This window comes from Thermobia domestica, chromosome 18 (assembly GCF_964235325.1).
Source record: "Thermobia domestica chromosome 18, izTheDome1.hap1.1, whole genome shotgun sequence".
In the NCBI taxonomy this organism is placed as follows: Eukaryota; Metazoa; Arthropoda; class Insecta; order Zygentoma; family Lepismatidae; genus Thermobia; species Thermobia domestica.
In genome coordinates, this window is record NC_137471.1 from 19588784 (window position 1) to 19608837 (window position 20054).

The 20054-nt window shown below is 38.1% G+C and overlaps 1 protein-coding gene across 1 annotated transcript in view; it reads right to left on the reverse strand.

Moving 5' to 3' along the window:
* The window catches only part of Culd (CUB and LDLa domain), a 170098-nt gene that overhangs the window by 18324 nt on the left and 131720 nt on the right, over positions 1 to 20054 (reverse strand). Inside the window, exon 15 of the mRNA XM_081745400.1 lies at positions 18394 to 19046. Within this exon, the coding sequence (XP_081601526.1) occupies positions 18394 to 19046 (653 nt within the window). The remainder of the gene's footprint in view (positions 1 to 18393; positions 19047 to 20054) is intronic.

The following is a 20054-nucleotide window of genomic DNA, read 5'->3' on the forward strand; positions in this document are numbered from 1 at the left end:
TGTCTTTTTCTTACTTTCTCCGGGTACACTGTTTAAAAATGACTGACCTACCGTTTAAGGTAGAATCTGAAACACGGTAAAATGCGTTCAACGCTCTCGCATTAGAAATCGAACCTGGTATTTCTGGGCCGAAGTCGATTTGGAATCTAATCTCCCTTTTTCAGGAATCTAATCTATATGAGACTTGGACGTACAGTTTTAACATGATATCTGAAATACATAGCCTTCTACCGGAAATCAAAAGAGGGTTTCCCGTTCCAAAGGCACGAATACCAACCCAAAGGAATGATTCTCTTGTGACATGTAGAAATGAAATGAAATGAAATCTTTGAGTTTTATGTCCCACTGTTATGCCGGTTAGGCTAAAGGAGACGGTGATAATGAGTAATGAATGAAATGGTGGAATGAAGAAAGTGGGAGGAAACGGGAGAACCCCGAGAAAACCCAAGCACACGGTGTTTGTCCACCACAAAGTTCACTTGGTGGAGGCTGGGATCGACATGTAGAAATGTAACAATGTGCTGTAGTGGATGTTACCCTTTGTTCCCACATATCAGACTTCTCCATTGTTACATTTTCAGCACATGTAGCTCCAATAGCATGCAACACTGTACCACTACACGTCACTGTTATGTTTAGCGATAATATTGCATTTTAAATCTGTGCACACTTGTATATGGTGCTATTTATAACAAAATATTTTATGCTGAGTTGGCAACGCTGCTTAACCTATGGCAACACTGTTTATGGTTTTCGATAGGGCATTTTGTTATCATTATGTTGAGCAACTTTTGTTTTGATTGCTTCAACGGTTTTCAAGATATATACTTTAAACGTACATAATTCCATGATATAATTCTTTGGATATTCAAATTTTGAAGCCCCCTAGCTGCTATCCTTCTGGTCCATAGCACCTTAAGTTTTGCCAATTTTCATTTCTCATGATGCTCTATCAGATGTGCTATGTGGCAATCAGATTTTAACGACAACTTGTGGGACCCTCCCGTGTCAGAACCAATGCTAGAAAGCCCCATAGCTATTAGTGGAGAGTTAAGACGATAGAAAGAACAATCATAACATTGTGGGTTATAAGAAGACGAAGAGCAGGGGGCAACATCCAAGACAGACTATGAAAAGGAGAAATCAAGAAATATTACTGTTTGTAATCTTAATGTATATTTATCTACAAAACAGTAAACATAACTACTGATCATCAGATTTCGGTGGATAAAATGAGATTTTGCGAAATTCTGAACCTAATGAAAAAAAAACTCATGGTTGCAATTGGACGATAGAAGGAGAGGATAAGTCCCGCCGGATCAAATACGGATTATCCGGTTAGTTAGTAGACGCCTTATTATTTATTTATTTATTTAACAATCACCAGGTACAACTCAGGGGCCATTTTATACTGGATATCTAACAACAACAACATTGGAAAGGATTTGGGAAGGTATCGGCAAGGGCCTCATTAGTAGGTACCATCCCGGTATTTGCCTGGTAGACTGAGGAAAACCCTGGAAAACCTCAGTCAGGATGGTCGGTAGCGGGAATCGAAACCACGACGTCTCAAATGCGAAGCCAACGCTCTACCGCTGGAGCTACTTCGCTCGGTAAAGTGGTATTAACGAAGCCACAGTGCTTTAATTAAGTTTCTGGTAGGTGGTTATAGTTAAATGCATTAAAATTAGTGTTTTGGCGAAAATAAAGGGCAAATTCTTGTCTTAAAATACTACCTAGTTTATTTTTCAAGGTTATCACTTTTCTCTCTGTGGCTAAGCGGTTAGTGTACGCGCCTTTGGCGTAGGGCAGTGCTATTCAACCGGGGGTACGTGTACCCCTAAGGAAATGAAATGAAATCTTTAAGTTTTACGTCCCACGGTATGCCGGTCAGGCTAAAGGAGACGGTGATGATGAGAGATCAGTGAAATGGTGGAATGAAGAAATGTGGGTGGAAACGGGAGAACTCCGAGAAAACCCACGAGCACAGTGTTTGTCCACCACAAAGTTCACACGCCGCAAGCTGGGATCAAACCAGGGACCCCAAGCACTGGAGGTGAATGCTCTACCACTGAATCACCGCGCCTCCTGCGTAACCCTAAGGGTACACGAAGGTGTTTCTGGGGTTATGTGATCCTAAAACAAGATTATTTCCAATATTTATTGAATGATCATAGTTGAAGAAAATTTTTAAATTTACCATGTTAATTTTTTCGGATGTGTACTTTATCCTCCTGTAAATAGACTTTTGATTGGCACACTGATTATCCTTTTGTTGGGTCTCTATTTGTCCCCCTTTTTAATCAACAGACCATGTGTATTAAGTTTAATAACTTCATTTCTATTTAATTACTTTTAAACAGCTTCAGGGGTACACAATCGGATGGTGAACTGTCTCTAGGGGTACGCGAGAATAAAAGGTTGAATAACACTTGCGTTGGGGACCTAACTTCGATTCCTTCTGGGAGCTCAAATGATTCGGATCGTATTATATAGCATCGATGCTGAAAGGGACACTAAAGTAAAGTAAAGTGAAGTAACATAAAGTGAAGTCAAATAAATTAAAGTAAAGAAAAGAAAAGAAAAGACAACTAAAGTAAAGTAACATAAAGTGAAGTCAAATAAATTAAAGTAAAGAAAAGGAACGACAACTAAAGTAAAGTAAAGTAAAGGAAAGGAAAGGAAAGGAGAGGAGAGGAGAGGAGAGGAGAGGTGAGGAGACGAGAGGAAATCAAATCAAGTTAAGTAAAGTAAAGTAAAGTAAAGTAAAGTAAAGTAAAGTAAAGTAAAGGAAAGGAAAGGAAAGGAAAGGAAAGGAAAGGAAAGAAAAGGAAAGGAAAGGAAAGGAGAGGAGAGGAGAGCAGAGCAGAAGAAAGTCAAATCAAGTTAAGTAAAGTAAAGTAAAGCCAAGTAAAGTTAAATCAAGTAAAGGAAAGGAAAGGAAAGGAAAGGAAAGGAAAGAAAAGAAAAGGAAGTCAATTCAAATCACGTAAAGTAAAATGAAGTAAATAAAGTAAAGTAAGTCAAGGAAAGGAAAGGAAAGGAAAGGAAAGAAAAGGAAAGGAAAGGAAAGACAAGTCAAGGAAAGGAAAGGGAAGGAAAGTCAAATCAAGTAAAGTCAAGTAAGTAAAGGAAAGGAAACTCAAATCAAGTAAAGTCAAGTAAAGTAAAGTAATGTAAAGCTAAGCAAAGTAAAGTAAAATAAAGTAAAGTGAAGACAAGTCAGGTCTTGTCTTTTCTTTTTAGCTCTCTCTCTGTTGGCTATGCGGTTAGCGTAGTTCTCTTCGTTGCAGAGATTCGGTTTCGATCGCCGGTGGGAGCTCAAGTGGTACGAATCGCACCTTGAGCTTGGTTAGTTGTATTGGAGTTTAGTGTCTCTTTCACCACCGAATCTATATGAGATATAGACCTACAGTTTAAAATGGAATCTGAACCACATGAGCTGTCACCCGTAATCAAACCTGGGTCTCCCGTACGGAATACGAGTATATTATCAACATTACCATGAGGAAGCTCTATGTCAGCCAACATTATGCTGTAGGTCAATGTCTCATATAGTCTCGGTAATGAAAAGAGACACCAAATACTAATCAAACAACTTCATTTTCTCTTTTTTTCTTTTTCCTTTCTGTAGAATGGGAGGTTTTTATTCAGAGTTACTGTCTGTTGACGCTAGACAATGTAACGAATGTGATTACGGCGTCCACTCAATCTTTCACGATAGATTCTCCCCTTAATTTGACGTTTGACTGATGGCAAATACAGACGTCAGTGTTCTATTCTTACTTTATGTGGATCAAAAATCTTGCTGACGTGCCATGAAAAAAATCCAGTTTCTACATGTAAAGGGAAACGTTTGTACAGAACGTAGAACTTTTTTTGTGTGTGTTTGTATGTGTGTGAAAGAAAAGACAGTTATGCCAACCCGTCGAAAAGTCTCATTCTGATATTAATTTGTTTAAAAAGGATAAAGTAAATTTTCGTCACAATAGACAACATATGTACATGTTTCTCATATATATACAGGGTGTCTCAAAAGTCCCCTGACACAGGGTAACTGTTATTATCAGAGCTACAACAATATGTAAAAATGGGAAACCGTCTCCTACTAGTTCCTAAGTGAAGTCTTGACTCGAGTACAGTAGGTCCCATAGTTTTGGAGCTATGGACCTTTAGAATTCATTTTTTCATGTTTTCGGTAGCCTATAACACGTAAACGATGGTGTTTTCGGCCTATGTTTACAGGAACTTTTTTGTTTGTTTTACTCTCAGGAATCACTCCTCTGCTTTTGTACAACGAATTTAGCGCCATACTGTATTTAGGGCCGGGTCCAGGATTCTCTGAGGGGGGTGCACCAATAACTACCAGTTCATTTTAATTAAATTTGAGTTTTTTAAATGCCTTTGTGCATCTGTGACGTGAATGAGGAATTCCTTTGGAAATGCTAAGTGTCTGCTCTCGATCAATTCTTTTATTTCGACCTTCAGAAAATTGACTTAAACTATTGATTTTGCAAAACTCACTGCTAGTTTCTCACTTTAGGTAGTGTATATTTACAATGAAGGAGGGGGGGGTGCACTTGTACCTCTGCACCCCCCTAAATCCGGCCCTGTATATATATTTCTTAAACTCGTTAAACCACCGCTACACTGTCCGCATAGTCACGACACCCTTACCAAAAGACTGGCTTATCTTCCGCCCCGCTGCAGCGGTTTTTGACCCGAGTTTGAACTCGTACTTATACACGCCCTTATGACGCTGTGTGGAGAGCCTATGTTCACGGTGTGCCTGAACTGCCACAACCAAGTAGTATGTTGGATATACCCCCCCATCAACAACTGACTTTTGCCTTATCTTCATTCGCATTCAACTCACGGTATGAAGACCAATGGAACACAGACCTCCATAAAAAGCGACAGAACTTTCTTGGTTACCTTTATACGATTTTATTCAAAATTAAACAAGAAAGGAACTAATGAAATTCCGCTAGGCGAGAAAGCAACGTCTTTGTTACGAGAGAAGTTGAAAGAGAGAGACACATGTTTCACCTTGGATTGGTAAAAGGAGAGATGGAATAATTTACCTTATAGGCATAATTACGGGCAAGGTCTGCGAAAATCAAGAAATTGAAACGTTTTAGTTTCGACCATCGAAAGGAGAGAAGAAAGAATGTAGATCCTGAAAAAGATTGACGTCGAGATATCAACTGATTTACACGATTCAAAGCACATAAATATTGGAAAAGTAAGTTTTCGACATTTATCCGCCTGTTCTTCGTGATCAAGGGGGCCGAGGGGACCCAGGCCCCCCAAAGCTCGTGTGGGCCCTCCTATTGTATTTATGAGTGTACAATATTTGGCATAATTTGTCTTAAAATCTTCATATATATACCTTCTGCATCTGAATGCCCCCCCCCAATTTACAGAGAAATCGGCGCCCTTGGTCGTGATGTACACTCACCTAGAGGTCATGCCGTTCAACGTATCTCAACAACAAAAATATAAACTTATCGTTTTTGTAATCATCCAATGAAGGGGGTTGTTCGAATATTATCCGTACTCTTAAAATTAAGGGAAATTTACTTAAGGGTAAAAATAAAGAATTACGATTTTGTCAAAAACGGCTCTAACGATTAAAAATATTTCATAGATCAATTTTCCAAAAACAACTTCATTATGTGAAGCCATTTCCCTGGGAAAATCGAGAAGGGATAGTTCATTCTTATGTGTTTTTTTTGGAACGATTTTTTCAAAAACGACTCATGTGATTTTGTTCATTTTTCGTAAATACATATTCCATTAATAACCTCACAATATAGTATAATTCATTGGTGCTGAAAAGATCTGCGATTAATTGTTTATTATTGGGGATGATTGTTTTTCGGATGATTTTCTTGAAAACGATTGGGGCGATTTAGTTCATATTTCACAAATAAGTATTTAATTATTAACCTGACAATATTGTATAACTCATCTGTCCTTTTGTGGCCCCGCGTAGCCTAGTCGCTAACGCTCTCGCCTTCGATGCGAGCGGTCTCGGGTTCGATTCACGGTGGAGGGCATTCGGTCGTAAAAGTGTACAACGCTTTTCCAGGCCATTCACTCTGAATGAGGTTTTTCTGGGTTTTCCTCATTCACACCAGGCAAATGCCGGGGTGGTACCTAACTTATAGGTCCCAGGCCGCTTCCTTTCTTCCCCAATCCTTTCTTCCTTCTCTTTCCCCGGATTGTATGCTCGCCGAGGGACGCCATCCCTCAAAATCTGAAGAGCCAAATGGATTCCAAGAGCCAAGAGCCGAAAGCCCAGAAATCTAAATCCTAAATCCCCCTCATTTGTCCTTTAAAAATGCACCACAGATAGTTTAGTGTTGGGAATTAGTTTTTCAGGACGATTTTCTAATAAATAAATAAATAAATAAATAAATAAATAAATAAATAAATAAATAAAAATGATTTAAGCTACTTCGTTCACATTTCCCTAGGCGTTCTTCCCGATCTTTCTTTGTGAATAGTACTGTCAGCACGGTTGTTGGCGTAGGCGTTCTTCCCGATCTTCCTTTGTGAATAGTACTGTCAGCACGGTTGTTGGTGTAGGCGTTCTTCCCGATCTTCCTTTGTGAATAGTACTGTCAGCACGGTTGTTGCTGTAGGCGTTCTTCCCGATCTTCCTTTGTGAATAGTACTGTCAGCATGGTTGTTGGTGTAGGCGTTCTTCCCGATCTTCCTTTGTGAATAGTACTGTCAGCACGGTTGTTGCTGTAGGCATTCTTCCCGATCTTCCTTTGTGAATAGTACTGTCAGCACGGTTGTTGGTGTAGGCGTTCTTCCCGATCTTCCTTTGTGAATGGTACTGCCAGCACGGTTGTTGCTGTAGGCGTTCTTCCCGATCTTCCTTTGTGAATAGTACTGTCAGCACGGTTGTTGCTGTAGGCGTTCTTCCCGATCTTCCTTTGTGAATAGTACTGTCAGCACGGTTGTTGCTGTAGGCGTTCTTCTCGATCTTCCTTTGTGAATAGTACTGTCAGCACGGTTGTTGCTGTAGGCGTTCTTCCCGATCTTCCTTTGTGAATAGTACTGTTAGCACGGTTGTTGCTGTAGGCGTTCTTCCCGATCTTCCTTTGTGAATAGTACTGTAAGCACGGTTGTTGCTGTAGGCGTTCTTCCCGATCTTCCTTTGTGAATAGTACTGTTAGCACGGTTGTTGCTGTAGGCGTTCTTCCCGATCTTCCTTTGTGAATAGTACTGTCAGCACGGTTGTTGGTGTAGGCGTTCTTCCCGATCTTCCTTTGTGAATAGTACTGTCAGCACGGTTGTTGGTGTAGGCGTTCTTCCCGATCTTCCTTTGTGAATAGTACTGTCAGCACGGTTGTTGCTGTAGGCGTTCTTCCCGATCTTCCTTTGTGAATATCGCAAATCGTTCCATGCGCCTCAAACTTGTCAACAGTGCGTTTGATTGTTAGGAGGGTTGGTGCTTCAGTACCAAACTCCCCTCTCCACTGACGCTGCAGTTCGATGGCATTCTCAAACCTGATAAAAATACTTCAAAACGTACTTAGGCTGCTCGAACGTCAAGCGTGCTACTGTCATTTTCTTATCTCATGAACCGTGCTGACAGTAACGACATCTGTTGAGCGAAAAAACATACTACAACATAATTTTAACTGAAAACAATGATGACATCTGTTGGGTGAAAAACCGTACTACAACATACTTAAATTTCAGAACAATTGTCAATGCTAGTATCCTGACAGGATGAAAAGAGTGTATACATTTTTCTGCCGGACTCTGTATTTCATTATTGTTCTAACAATGTTATATTTATATCACTTCCATCAGGGGTAAAAGTGGAACTGGAAAGATAGGGGAACGTATGACGTCACTCCGTCTCCCGTGCCTATCTTGGTCCATTGCATTTTTTTAGAAAGTGGAGGGACGCTACAGATATTTTCTGGTAGTGGGAGGACGGCGTTCCCTTGCGTTCCTCCACACTTTTACCTCTCACTTCGATGAGAATATGCACAGGGGTAGTTTACTCCGGGTGGTTTTTTTACGACAATTTTGTGAAATACTACTCATGCGATTTTATGACTTTATAAACAAATATTTGACTATTAACCCTACCATATGGCATACGTTATTTCTAGGGCAACCCAAAAGCATAAAAAAACATAGCAATTTACACAAATGGTTGATACCTAGAACATAGTTGTGATTGTCTTGGGGTCCAGAAGAAAATAATTTTAAAAGCATAATAAAGCATAATTTTAGAAAATAAAGCATAAAACATAATTTAAAATATATAGCACAATTCTTGGCAAATTGTATTAGAACAATTCTTGGAAAATCCTGTTGAACTGCAAGTTTAACATACTGTATTAATATTTTTTTAAAAATAAAAACAATGTTTACTATGCAAAATCTTGAGAACGTAACAATGCAACAATGGGTGATATCAATAAAAATAAGTAACTACTCCTGAGAAGTCCTGCTCGAGAATCGGAGTAACTACACCTGGAGTAATCTCCTCCCTCAATTTCGTATCAATAAAACAAGCCACTACTCAGGTCTAGTCTGCTCCAGATTTATGAACGTTTACTCGCGCTTCCTCTGCACGTAGCACTGAGTCGTATCAATAAAAGAAGTGATTACTAATTTCTCCCATTCATCGCGCAGTCATTTCGTTGTTTTTAACCTATGGCGTGTATCTTAAAAGCCATGAAACGGGCAAGTAGCAACGATAGCTTCAATCAAAGTGCATTTGTGGATATTCTAAAAGAGTTTCCAGTGGTACTTTCAAAGTCACAGCTACCAGAAAGTAAACGAAGGAAAGCCGAAAGTTTGAAGGTAATTACACTGAAATGCAACGAAATATCAAATACATCTACGACTGAGACACAAATTCAAAAGAGAATCTTTAATATTTGAGCCAGAATAAAACAAAAATAAAAAAGAAGAAAAAAAAACGGGAAAGAAGAAAGTAATATTGAAACCATGCGAATGAACCTATTTGAGCTGACGGATGTTAATTGGAATCCAGCAATATCAAGATTAACACGACAAGCGCATATCACGTGCTGGAACGAAATCAGACACTTGGCTCCTTTGTTTTCTTTTTAATAAAGTCCAGCCACCCACGTCATAAATCACATCCATCTGATTGCGTTTTCCACACCATACGTGTCCCCTTTCGCCTTGACATAAACAAAATACATTCTCATGTATACACCCTTTCTATCAACGTTGAGTTGAGTTGATTATTAGTTTAACGTCCTTTTCAGTAGCGTGCCTATATGAGACAGAACCAACTGATTAACGTGGAATCCAAACCACATGAGCTCCTGCCGGGAATCGAACGGGGGTCTTTTATGCCAAAGGCATGTACGCTAACCGCTTAGCCACGAAATAGCTCTTCCTATTAACGTATTACTCTCCAAAATACTAGGTTTCTTTAATGCCACTTGTGTATAGTCAAGTGCTCCGATAGCACCCGGAAATGTATATTGTTCTTGCCACTCTGCCTTTGCTGTTTGTATATCACGCACACTTCCGGAAACAATCCATTTTCAGGTAGTCATGGCCACACCAGAATCCCCTGACATTCCGACCTTGAATCCCGGATCACTCACGTAACGCAAGAAAACCAAAGGCACCGATTTCTCTGTAAATTGGAGGGGGGAGGGCATTCAGATGCAGAAGGTATATATATCAGGATTTTAAGACAAATTGCACTCTAATTATCCAAATATTGTATATTCATAAATACAATAGGGGGCCCACATGAGCTTTGGGGGCCCGGGCCTCCTGGCCCCCACAGGATCGGCGCCCTTGAAGAAAACCCGCATCTTTTCATCATTACGTAGTCCACCACCCCGAATTTCGGTTGATTCTCCTTAAAAAATGTTGTGCTAATCACTACATTTTCTTTCATAAACTTATAATGCTTTTTGTAATCTCCATTTCCAACATTTCTGTGCAGTTTATGTTTTTCTACGTAGTAAAACAATCATATACTCTGTCATATTTCGCACGGAGTCACCTATTTAGCTTGCTCCACAAATTTGGAGAAGTTACTAGCATCACAGAGGAGTCTTTGATTTTTATTGATATCAAACGCGTAGTAGTTACTCGGCTCGAGAATAGAGGTGTGGTTACTTCAAAAGGGCGGGGCTTCTCCGAGGTCAGCCGAGACGACTAGTGCTCAGTTCTCTTTTTATTGATACCAATGCGAGTAACTACTTCAAAATTGGGCGTAATGAGTAACTTCTCCGTTTTATTGATATCACCCAATGAAAAGCTAATTTTTTTTTATTTCGCTGTAATCCTTTGATGTGCAGAGAAGAAAAAGAAAAGAAGAAAAAAACTTCCCGCCAACAGTGAATAGTATACAAGAACTCCATCCACACTATATTGTTATGTGCACACAAGTTATATCTATCTATCTATCTATCTATCTATCTATCTATCTATATATATATATATATATATATATATATATATATATATATATATATATAAGCTGACTTGAGTAAAACACATCTCTTTACAGTACATTACGTAGAAAGTTCATTAAATGTGAAAGAAACTGGTTTCATAAAATATTAATAAATAGATCAAGATATTTAGAATATTTAATGTATAGTAAATATTATACATTATACACGATTAATGTAAAACAATGATTGAAATTAATAATAAAGCATAATAAAGCATAATTTGGAAAAAATAAAGCATAATTAAACAAAAAATAAAGCATAATGTGGGTTGCTCTAGTTATTTCTTATGGGAAAATCTGCAAGGGGTAGTTTACTTTTGGGGATGCATTTTCTTTTGGTGAAGTTTTTCAAAAATGTCTTATAATTTTGTTCATATTTCACAAAAAGAAAAAAATATTCCACGAATAATTGTAGCATATCATGATATACCTTAAGGAATTGGAGAGAGAACGTTTAGTGCTGTGGCCCGTACCTTTTATTATTATTATTATTATTATTATTATTATTATTATTATTATTATTATTATTATTATTATTATTATTATTATTATTATTTTGTGTGTGTGTCTGAGACCTCTCCTTTCCCCGAGGCAGGTTGACTGAGAGTGTATGAATGAAAAATGGTAGTAAAGTCTGTGACATTTTATCAATGATGCCGAAACCTACGAGGAATTGACCCAGTTATCTTGATCCACCAAACTTTCGGCTCAATTGGCAGTGATTGATGCTTTTTTTTTTTCTGGAGACATGCAGAACTAAAAAGGAAATTTTTGCTCTGTCTAGTCCTAGTCCATAACAATGTTTCTTTTTTTTTCTACACTGAAGTGTGAAGTGATTAAAGTACGTGACTGCGCTTCTCTTAAATCATTAATTAATTCGTAGCCTACTTTCACTACTCTTATTGTCGGCTGAAAAATGAAATGTGTATTTGTATTTTTTTTAATCCGTTTTCATTTATCGTTGTGTTCAGGGACAGGATTTACATAATGTCTTCATAAGCCAAAGATTCTATGAGCAGTCATGAAACAGCCGTGTGGTAAGTTTTCCTAGCTGAATCCTCAACGCTGCCTCATACTATATATTCACCGAATAATTTGCCCATATCTATGTACGTATAATTAACCTACTCTTGAGTAGTGCAAGATCATAAAGCAAATATATTTTTAATTTTTGTTTCTTTCTCCATTCTATATATGTGCGTGTTTGAACAATACGTTTTCTCCCTTGGTACTTATATATTTGACACCGGTCCCGTCGTTCAATATAACCACGGTTTTTGTCTTTCTAACATTTATTTTCATCCCATATTCTTCACAACCCTTCCTTAAGTTTTGTAACATCTTATTGATTTCCTCTTCAGATTCTGCAATAAGCTCCATATCATCTGCAAACCGTATACATCTAATCATTCTACCTCCCATTGAAAAAAAGGAATGAAATCTTTTGAGTTTTACGTCCCACGGTTATGCCGGTTAGGCTAAAAGAGACGGTGATGATGAGAAATGAATGAAATGGTGGAATGAATAAACTGGGAGGAAACGGGAGAACCCAGAGAAAACCCACCCACACGGTGTTTCTCCACCACAAAGTTCACTTGGCGGGAGCAGGGTTTGAACCCAGGATCTCATGCACCAGAGGTGAACGCTCTACCACTGAGCCACCGCGGCCCCACTTCCTATTGAAATGGTATCTTCACTCTGTAGGCTCTTTTTCACTATCTCTTCTAAATAGATATTAAATAATGTAGGCGAGAGACAGTAACCTTGTCGTACACCCCTTCCAATTGCACTCCTCTGTTATTTCCTCCCCTATTCTAAGACTTACTTGTTGGTTCACATATAACTTTATGAGTCTTCGGCCTTTCCATTGCAACCCAACTTTCTTCAAAACTTCCAACAGCAATTCCCGATCGAAACGCGGTCAAAAGCCTCTTCTAGATCAATAACTACCACATATATCTCTTTCCTCTTTTTCTGTAAACCTTTCCTCGATCACTTGTAATAATCCAATTGCATCTGTTGTACCCTTACCTCTCCTGAACCCAAACTGTTCCTCCTGAACTTTTTCATTTGTTCTTCCATATGACCTTCTGGTTCAGAATTAGAAGCAACATTTTTGCTGTATGAGATATGAGACAATAAGCGTTTAAAAGAGGTCAAAAAAAAAAAAAAAAAAAAAAAGAAAGAAAGTAAACGTTCATAAATTTAGGTATATTGGAGTCTGGTTTGACAGCAAATTAAAATTTCATAGACATATAAGACAAGTATCAGAAAAACGAAGAAAGTCGCAAATAAATTTTCAACCGTATATATATACCAAGACAATTTTAATGACAATTTTACAATATTATGCAGGTATATGGGACATCAAATTTTTATGAACATCAAATTGAAACAAACCCTATCAAGGATACAAAGACTAATTCTAAGAAGAGCAAACAGCATAATTAAGAGCATCCTTACTGAAACATTGCAAATACTTACCAATCCATCTTCACCAATACTTACAAGGAACGGATATGAACCTGTTAAACCGGACATCCGAATCAAACCTATACCCTGGCCGATGAACGATTATTTCTGACAGCTTTCGATAAGCCCATAGCGAACGAGCAGAAGACAGCAGGTCAACCAACCTTAGGCTCAGACCCTGTCGCGTCTCCATGGTAACCACGGTACATTGCCAAACTTTCACTCACCCTCAACGAGAAAGCAGACGATTCTCCCCTTGCGCGAGAAGCACATGGCAACACCGCACTCCTCAGTCGTCCTCGTGAGCTGAGCTGTCAGAAATCATCGTTCGCTGGCCAGGGTATAGTCCATTTGATAAACACAACAAAAATATGTTCATGCACAAAAAATAGGTGCCATGGACAACGGAGTAAGTCCCTGGGGCCCCATTAACCCTGGTAATATAAAGAAAATCGTAGATTCGCAGTAAAATAGCTATTGCATCAACACTGTTCATTGTAAAGCGATGGTATGAGGGTACGAGGGGAAAGAGTGTATTGGTATACAACCTTTCCTCTCATACATATTGCGTCTATCAATATAATACTTGGCACACTAATTCCTTATCCCTTAGAGTATTTTTGGAGATATATTTGGATTGTGTGCTTTTATCCGGGGCTACTTCGGGGTCCAAAGTTGATATGAGTCATTTCTGGAGAGAATTTTCCCGACATTTTTCCAATTTTTCCTGTTCAAGCACGTTATGGTCCCCAATACCTCTGGCAAGCTTGTTTTATGCTGAAGAGAATGAACTATAAACAATGACTTTCCAATGAACAGTGTTGACGCACGCCAAGTGAACTTTGTGGTGGACAAACACCGTGTGCGTGGGTTTTCTCGGGGTTCTCCATTTTCCTCCCACTTTCTTCATTCCACCATTTCATTCATTACTAGTCATCACCGTCTGCTTTAACTTAACCGGCATAACCGTGGGACGTAAAACTCAAAGATTTCATTTCATTTTCATTTCAGTGTTGACTGAATAGCTATTTCACTGCGAGTCTATTATTTTCTGTATACTAACAGGGTTAATAGACCCCAGGGCCTTACTCCGTTGTCCATGGCACCTATTTTTTTGTGAATGAACATATCTTTATTATGTTTATCGAATGGACTAGGTTTGATTAGTATGTCCGGATGACAGGTTCATCATGTCCTTTTCTTGTTAGAAAATGCACAGGCATGAATTAATATAAGAATAAGGAACTAACCTAAATTGTAGCAATTACAGGATAAATTTCAAGAACAGATGGTAACATCGAAAAAATAATTACATCTATGCGGGATAAAGAATGGGTAAATTTAAAAAAGGCAATAGGACAAGAAACATGATTACAATTTAAAAACTAGAGAAATGATACGTGAGGTTAATATAGAAGTTTGGAAATTGATGGAATACGTATCTGGACATGGACTGTTTAAATATCATCTTAAGAGACTGAACATAATATAAAATTATATATGCAACTGTGGAGAGCAACACGTTCCTAAACATATATTCTGATATTATGACGCACACAATAAATAATAAAAGAAAATGAATTAGAGACGAAACAAAGACTAGATAAAAATCAATACTATATTAGAAGATAAACAGAAGACCAAGAAATTCAGTATTGTAGCAAGATATGTTTGAAAAAGATTGTGTAAAGAAAGACAAGGGCAAAGAAGAAGACGAAAATGTTTTAACCAAGGATCTTATAAAATAGAGGATCTGCCCTTACAACAAAATCTTGAAGCCATACGTCACAGTTTCGCCACCCCTACTCTGCCCACTCCGCCCAATAGGAAAGCAATGTTTTAAGTCAACAATCTTGGCGGAAACGAAATTAGCCAATTAGACAATGGCGGAAACGAGAGTAGCCAATCAGACGTGCCGATGCTCGGTTGTTTTTTTTGGTTTCATCGATTTAATAGGATGAAGATACATATGGGCAGATCCTCTATTTATAATATTCTTGGTTTTAACACTCGAAATTAAACAAATAAAACAAAACACTAGAAATCTGCTGAGAAAATTAAACTCTAAGGAACTACCTAGAGCTTAGAACCACATAATTTTAGTGTACATCAATAAGTCTGTAAGAAATAATCCAAGGCAGGAACATGCGGAAGTCATTAGAAGAAAGATAGGACGTTCAGATCAAGGTGTTTAGAGATCTGAGCCAGTCGTACATAAATAGAACCATTTGACTGAACGTAGTTAGAATACGCAGTGGTTAAATAACAGCTACCGCAACCATATGCATAGAAAGGGTCTTTAACATACGCTTTGAACCAGTTGAGCTCCCGCCTCGAATCGAATTCGTGTCTCTCGCGTCGAAGACGCGTACTCTAAACATGTAGCCATGAAGGAGTTCTATGATAGCATTCATTTTCACGTCTTCATCTTCTCGCTGCTTGATTTAAACTGAAGGGTTGTAGATGGAATATGCAGGGCGCTACAGTCGAATGATCCTTCTTTCCGGAAAGCACTTTCATACTGCTGATAAACTCAAAGACGTTCTTATATACCTATCTGGTTGAATACGTTAACAGAAACAAGGACAATGACGGTATTGGTGAGCGCTTGAATGTGTATGAAAAACATGTTGAAACGTAGAGAATGATATATATGAGGGTATTTCCAAAAGTTTTCAGCTCGCGGCCACTGAAATATCGCGCCACTAATAATAAGTGCCATCTATGGAAGAAATACTGTATCAGTTTAAACTGTTTAGCTGCGTCACTTCGTTAGAGGAGAGAGTCGCTGATGCATTAAGCACGCATACTACTTAATAAAGTTCCAGTCCACATGGATGTTGTTGCCAAGACTGTAGTGTAGAAGGAGGTTCAACACTCACCATACAGTCCAGATGTATCAATGCAACCTTGACAACAACAACGGTGTGAACTGGTGCGATGTCATGTTGTATACGTACTCAATTCACAGCAGCTGTTTCAAATTACTGCCTCTAACGAACTGACGCAGTTAGACAGTCGAAACTGTTATATTACTTCTTCCATATGTGGCACTCTTTTATGCCGTGAGCCTTTTATTACTAATATCGTAATATTTCATTATCAGCCTTGAAACTTTTGGAAATCTCCTCGTCGTTTCTGTACCATAAATAATTTATCGTTTGCGTTTCACACCAAAATGTTCCTTTTTACCTGAATGCAGGGTCGTAACTTGTGGAGGGGCAGTGGGCAACTGCCCTCCCCCACAGAGAAGCTTCCCGCCGTTCGAGAGGGGCCCACTTTAAGACAAAATTTTCTTACTTCATATATGATACAAACACGAAATCATAAATGAGCATCAAACATGTTCACTACATTACATAACCAAAACAGCACACAAAAGGTAAATAAAACAAAAATGAATCGTGGGCCCATTTCGATATATATTACGGCCCTAGAAATAATATTTATTCGTATGGCTTTCAGATTTGTCAATATTTCCCCCCTTAATTAATTTGTCATGTATGGAACGGTCTCAGGGGCGTACTAACGGCCCCGAAGACCTTGCCATGCGGAAAGGCCCACAGGCTCCGGGAGGTCCATACAGAGTAAAAGAAAGATGAAAAAAGGGGGTCCAAGAATTAGGAAAACTTTTCTAGGGGGCCCAAATACGCGTATTAATGCTTGCCCCCCAGAAAAAATCTAAGTTACGGCGCTGCCTGGATGTTACACATCTACTTTAAATCCTTATAATATTGTGACTTTTGTTAGAGTTAACAATGTGCAATTAAGTGTACATGAGATAGGTGGTGACAAATCCTTTAAATCAAGCATTGTCCACTCAAGAATATGTCTGATAGTTGCTAATATGTTTTGAACATGTTTTTTGATACTATTTTGTGTGGGACTTACGTATGAGGTTAACTATGTCTATAATAATTCATCCAATATCAGGGAATAGCTGGAGTTTGTGAAATTATTAGCTAGACAGTTATGTAAACTGAGCAAAAATTTAAAAAAATGCTTAATTCTTGGATACTTTTTTTTATATATATAGAAGAACAAATGGGTGGTCCCATGCCAAAACTCACTAACTACATTTGTGATGAAATTGAGATGGAGTGACATTTTGTGAACTGAGAGTTTTACCATGCCAGAATGAACGGAGTTTGTAGCTTCTTTATTTATTTATTTATTTATTTATTTATTTATTTATTTATTTATTTATTATTTAAAATGGCATAACCTTTTCTTCCACTCAACCATTTACACTTTTCTTTTACAGTCGGATCTCATGATAGTTTTTTTTTTTTACGACGAGAATAAAAATGATATACACTTAGGCACGTTAAAGAGTTACCGACATACAGAAGAATACATAAAATAAAAGATGAAAAGTGAAAATAAAACTTATTACATATAAAATAAACACTAAAATAACCAAGCGACAATGCTGAAGACATGTTAAACTATACAAGGAGAAACAAAGAAATCAATCTTAATTATATAACATATAAAATATATTCCTATGATGACTATGTATAGATAAAACGATGCACATACTTAAGTGATTGTGTATAATGTATACTTTCATACACATGTATCAGAAGGGAATAGAAAAGAAAATAAGAAGAAATAGAAAGAGAAGAAAAACGAACGACTGCATGGTAACGCAAGGACTAGTTTCGTGTGTAACAACTTTTTTTTTGGTTTGTTTGTTTATTTTCTGAAGAACTTCATTAGAAAGATATTCTTTAAGCCGACGTTTAAAAGTCAACATTGAACCAGAGTTTCTGATGCTTTCAGGGATGTCATTCCAAGCTTTGATGGCAAATAGTGTGAAAGATTTGGAAAATAAATTAAATTTGTGCGTTTGAACGGCGAGTGTTGTATTTCCTTTAGACCGGGTATTTAGTGGGCGAGTATCGCCGAGAAATTTAAATTTAGAGGATAGATAAGTAGGTTTCTTACAATTAATTATTTTATATAAAAGTGTTAGAGAATGAATGCGGCGGCGGGTATTTAGATTGCACCATCCTAGTTGCTGATAACAATGGGAGATGTGGTCGAAGCGCTTTTTATTAAATATGAATCGAACGTAGGCATTCTGAATGCGCTGTAAACGTTTTGCCAGATCTTCGGTTAAATCAACATATGCTGCATCACAATAACCTAAATGAGAGATTATCAATGACTGAACCAGGGACGTGATAAGTCGTAGCGGTGAGTGGATTCTATGGTGAGTGATAATATTTTCAGCTCTCAACACAAATGTCACACTATTTTATTTCATTAAAATTGTAAAATGTAGTTACTCCGTTTTTGCATGAGACAACTCAAATATAGTAACAGTTCTCTTTTTTAAATCTTCTTACAATCAGTTTTATTTATAAATACAACATTAAGTAGGAATCTATGAAGTACACACAATAGGAAAGAAAATAACCTACCTTGAGATGCAGAATCTCTGGAGTCGATTGGGAAGATACTTTTATCACATAGTGAAGTATTGGACGACGACAAGGAGATATTCACGGCATCGACGTTAATTTCAAACGCCGATATAGCAGGCGAGACGACCGTGCTCCCGTCAGAATCCCCCTGTGGCGTCTGGTTGCCATCAGCTTTGTTGGTGGGGTTGTCTCTCCTACGAACCCTTTGGCCCCTTGGTGGACGAATTGGTGACGAATCACTTCCGCCAAGACCTTTAGACGTTGAGGCAAAGTGCTCTGGTGTTAATAGAGTGGGCGTTCTTATTGTGGGCTCTGTAGAAATACTGACAGGGGTGGGCAACAGGATATTTGGATTGGACACCAACCTCTCCTCAATTGACGAAAGTATGCTATTTGCCATCTCATGAGGCAAAACTGTTTGTAGCTGATGAGAATGACGGCGGTTCTCTACCTCCTTGGCTACCACTTCGTAAGTAGGAGGAGGTGAATCAGGTATAGGTGTCGTTTGACAGCTTCTACTGGTGGCGAAAGTTCTACTACTAGGTCGTGGAGGAGGAGGTATTTGTCTCCGACTATGGTGAGGAGTCTCCTCCGACAGTTTATCCTCTGATGTGATCGCTGGTTGAAAGTCAGACGGTTGCAATATTCCACTGAAAATAGAAAACAATACGTACTGAACAGAGCATTGTGTGATGATAAGATGCAAATAAAACTTAACATTAGAAATCCTATTTATGTATTTATGTGTATAGTTTCGTTGGCCATTTTGTACTGAAACATTTAACATCAGTATAAAATATTATAACAAAATATCAAAAAATATACGCATAAGAATATTTACAACTTAATTGTGATAATTTAGGTTGGGATATTCTTTAAGGTTTCAAATATCTGTAGTTGGTGGAAGTCTGTTAAATTCAGTAGGAAAGCTGTAAAGTACATGAGAGACATTTGAATTATTTCAAGCCTAAGTTTTGGGAACAGATACACTTATATTACGTGTATTGCTAATGAATATTCGGAAAGTAAGTGTGGGAGGCAGACAGCTTTCTTGCGACGTGTAGCATGAGATGCTGTATTGAGTGTTCTCATGTAAGTTTTACTACTTGAATTACGTAGCTCTGGAACTCTGTGATGAACAATGACCAAACCAAAGTTGAGAACGATGTAGGACGATGTGTGGGATAGGCTGTACATGAAAAGACGATCAATATTGCAATGCAGAAGAAACTAAGGTTTTTGTAATAAGTAGATACATTTTGAACTGATATAATTCTACACAACACGCCTAACATTTGAATAGATTTTGTTTGTAATAGCAAGAATGTATACCCTGAACGTCAGGTTATCATCAAACATAAATACGATCATTACGCATCTATATCATTTGAGCAACTACCAGGTTATCATAAAATAAGTATCGCTGTTCAGAGAACTCTGGACTTGACAGAATGCAACCAAACTTGGTAGGGTGCATTTGGGAACATATAGAAGAGATTGGTGTAGAAAATAAAATTAGTTCCAATTCTCGACACCAGGGGTAATTGTGGCACTGTACAACACCAAGTAAGTGTAGCGTGAAGAAAGACAACACTAGTGATGGTAAATGATAAGAAAGGCTGTAATTACCTCTCCTGTGAGCCTCGTGGCATTGAATA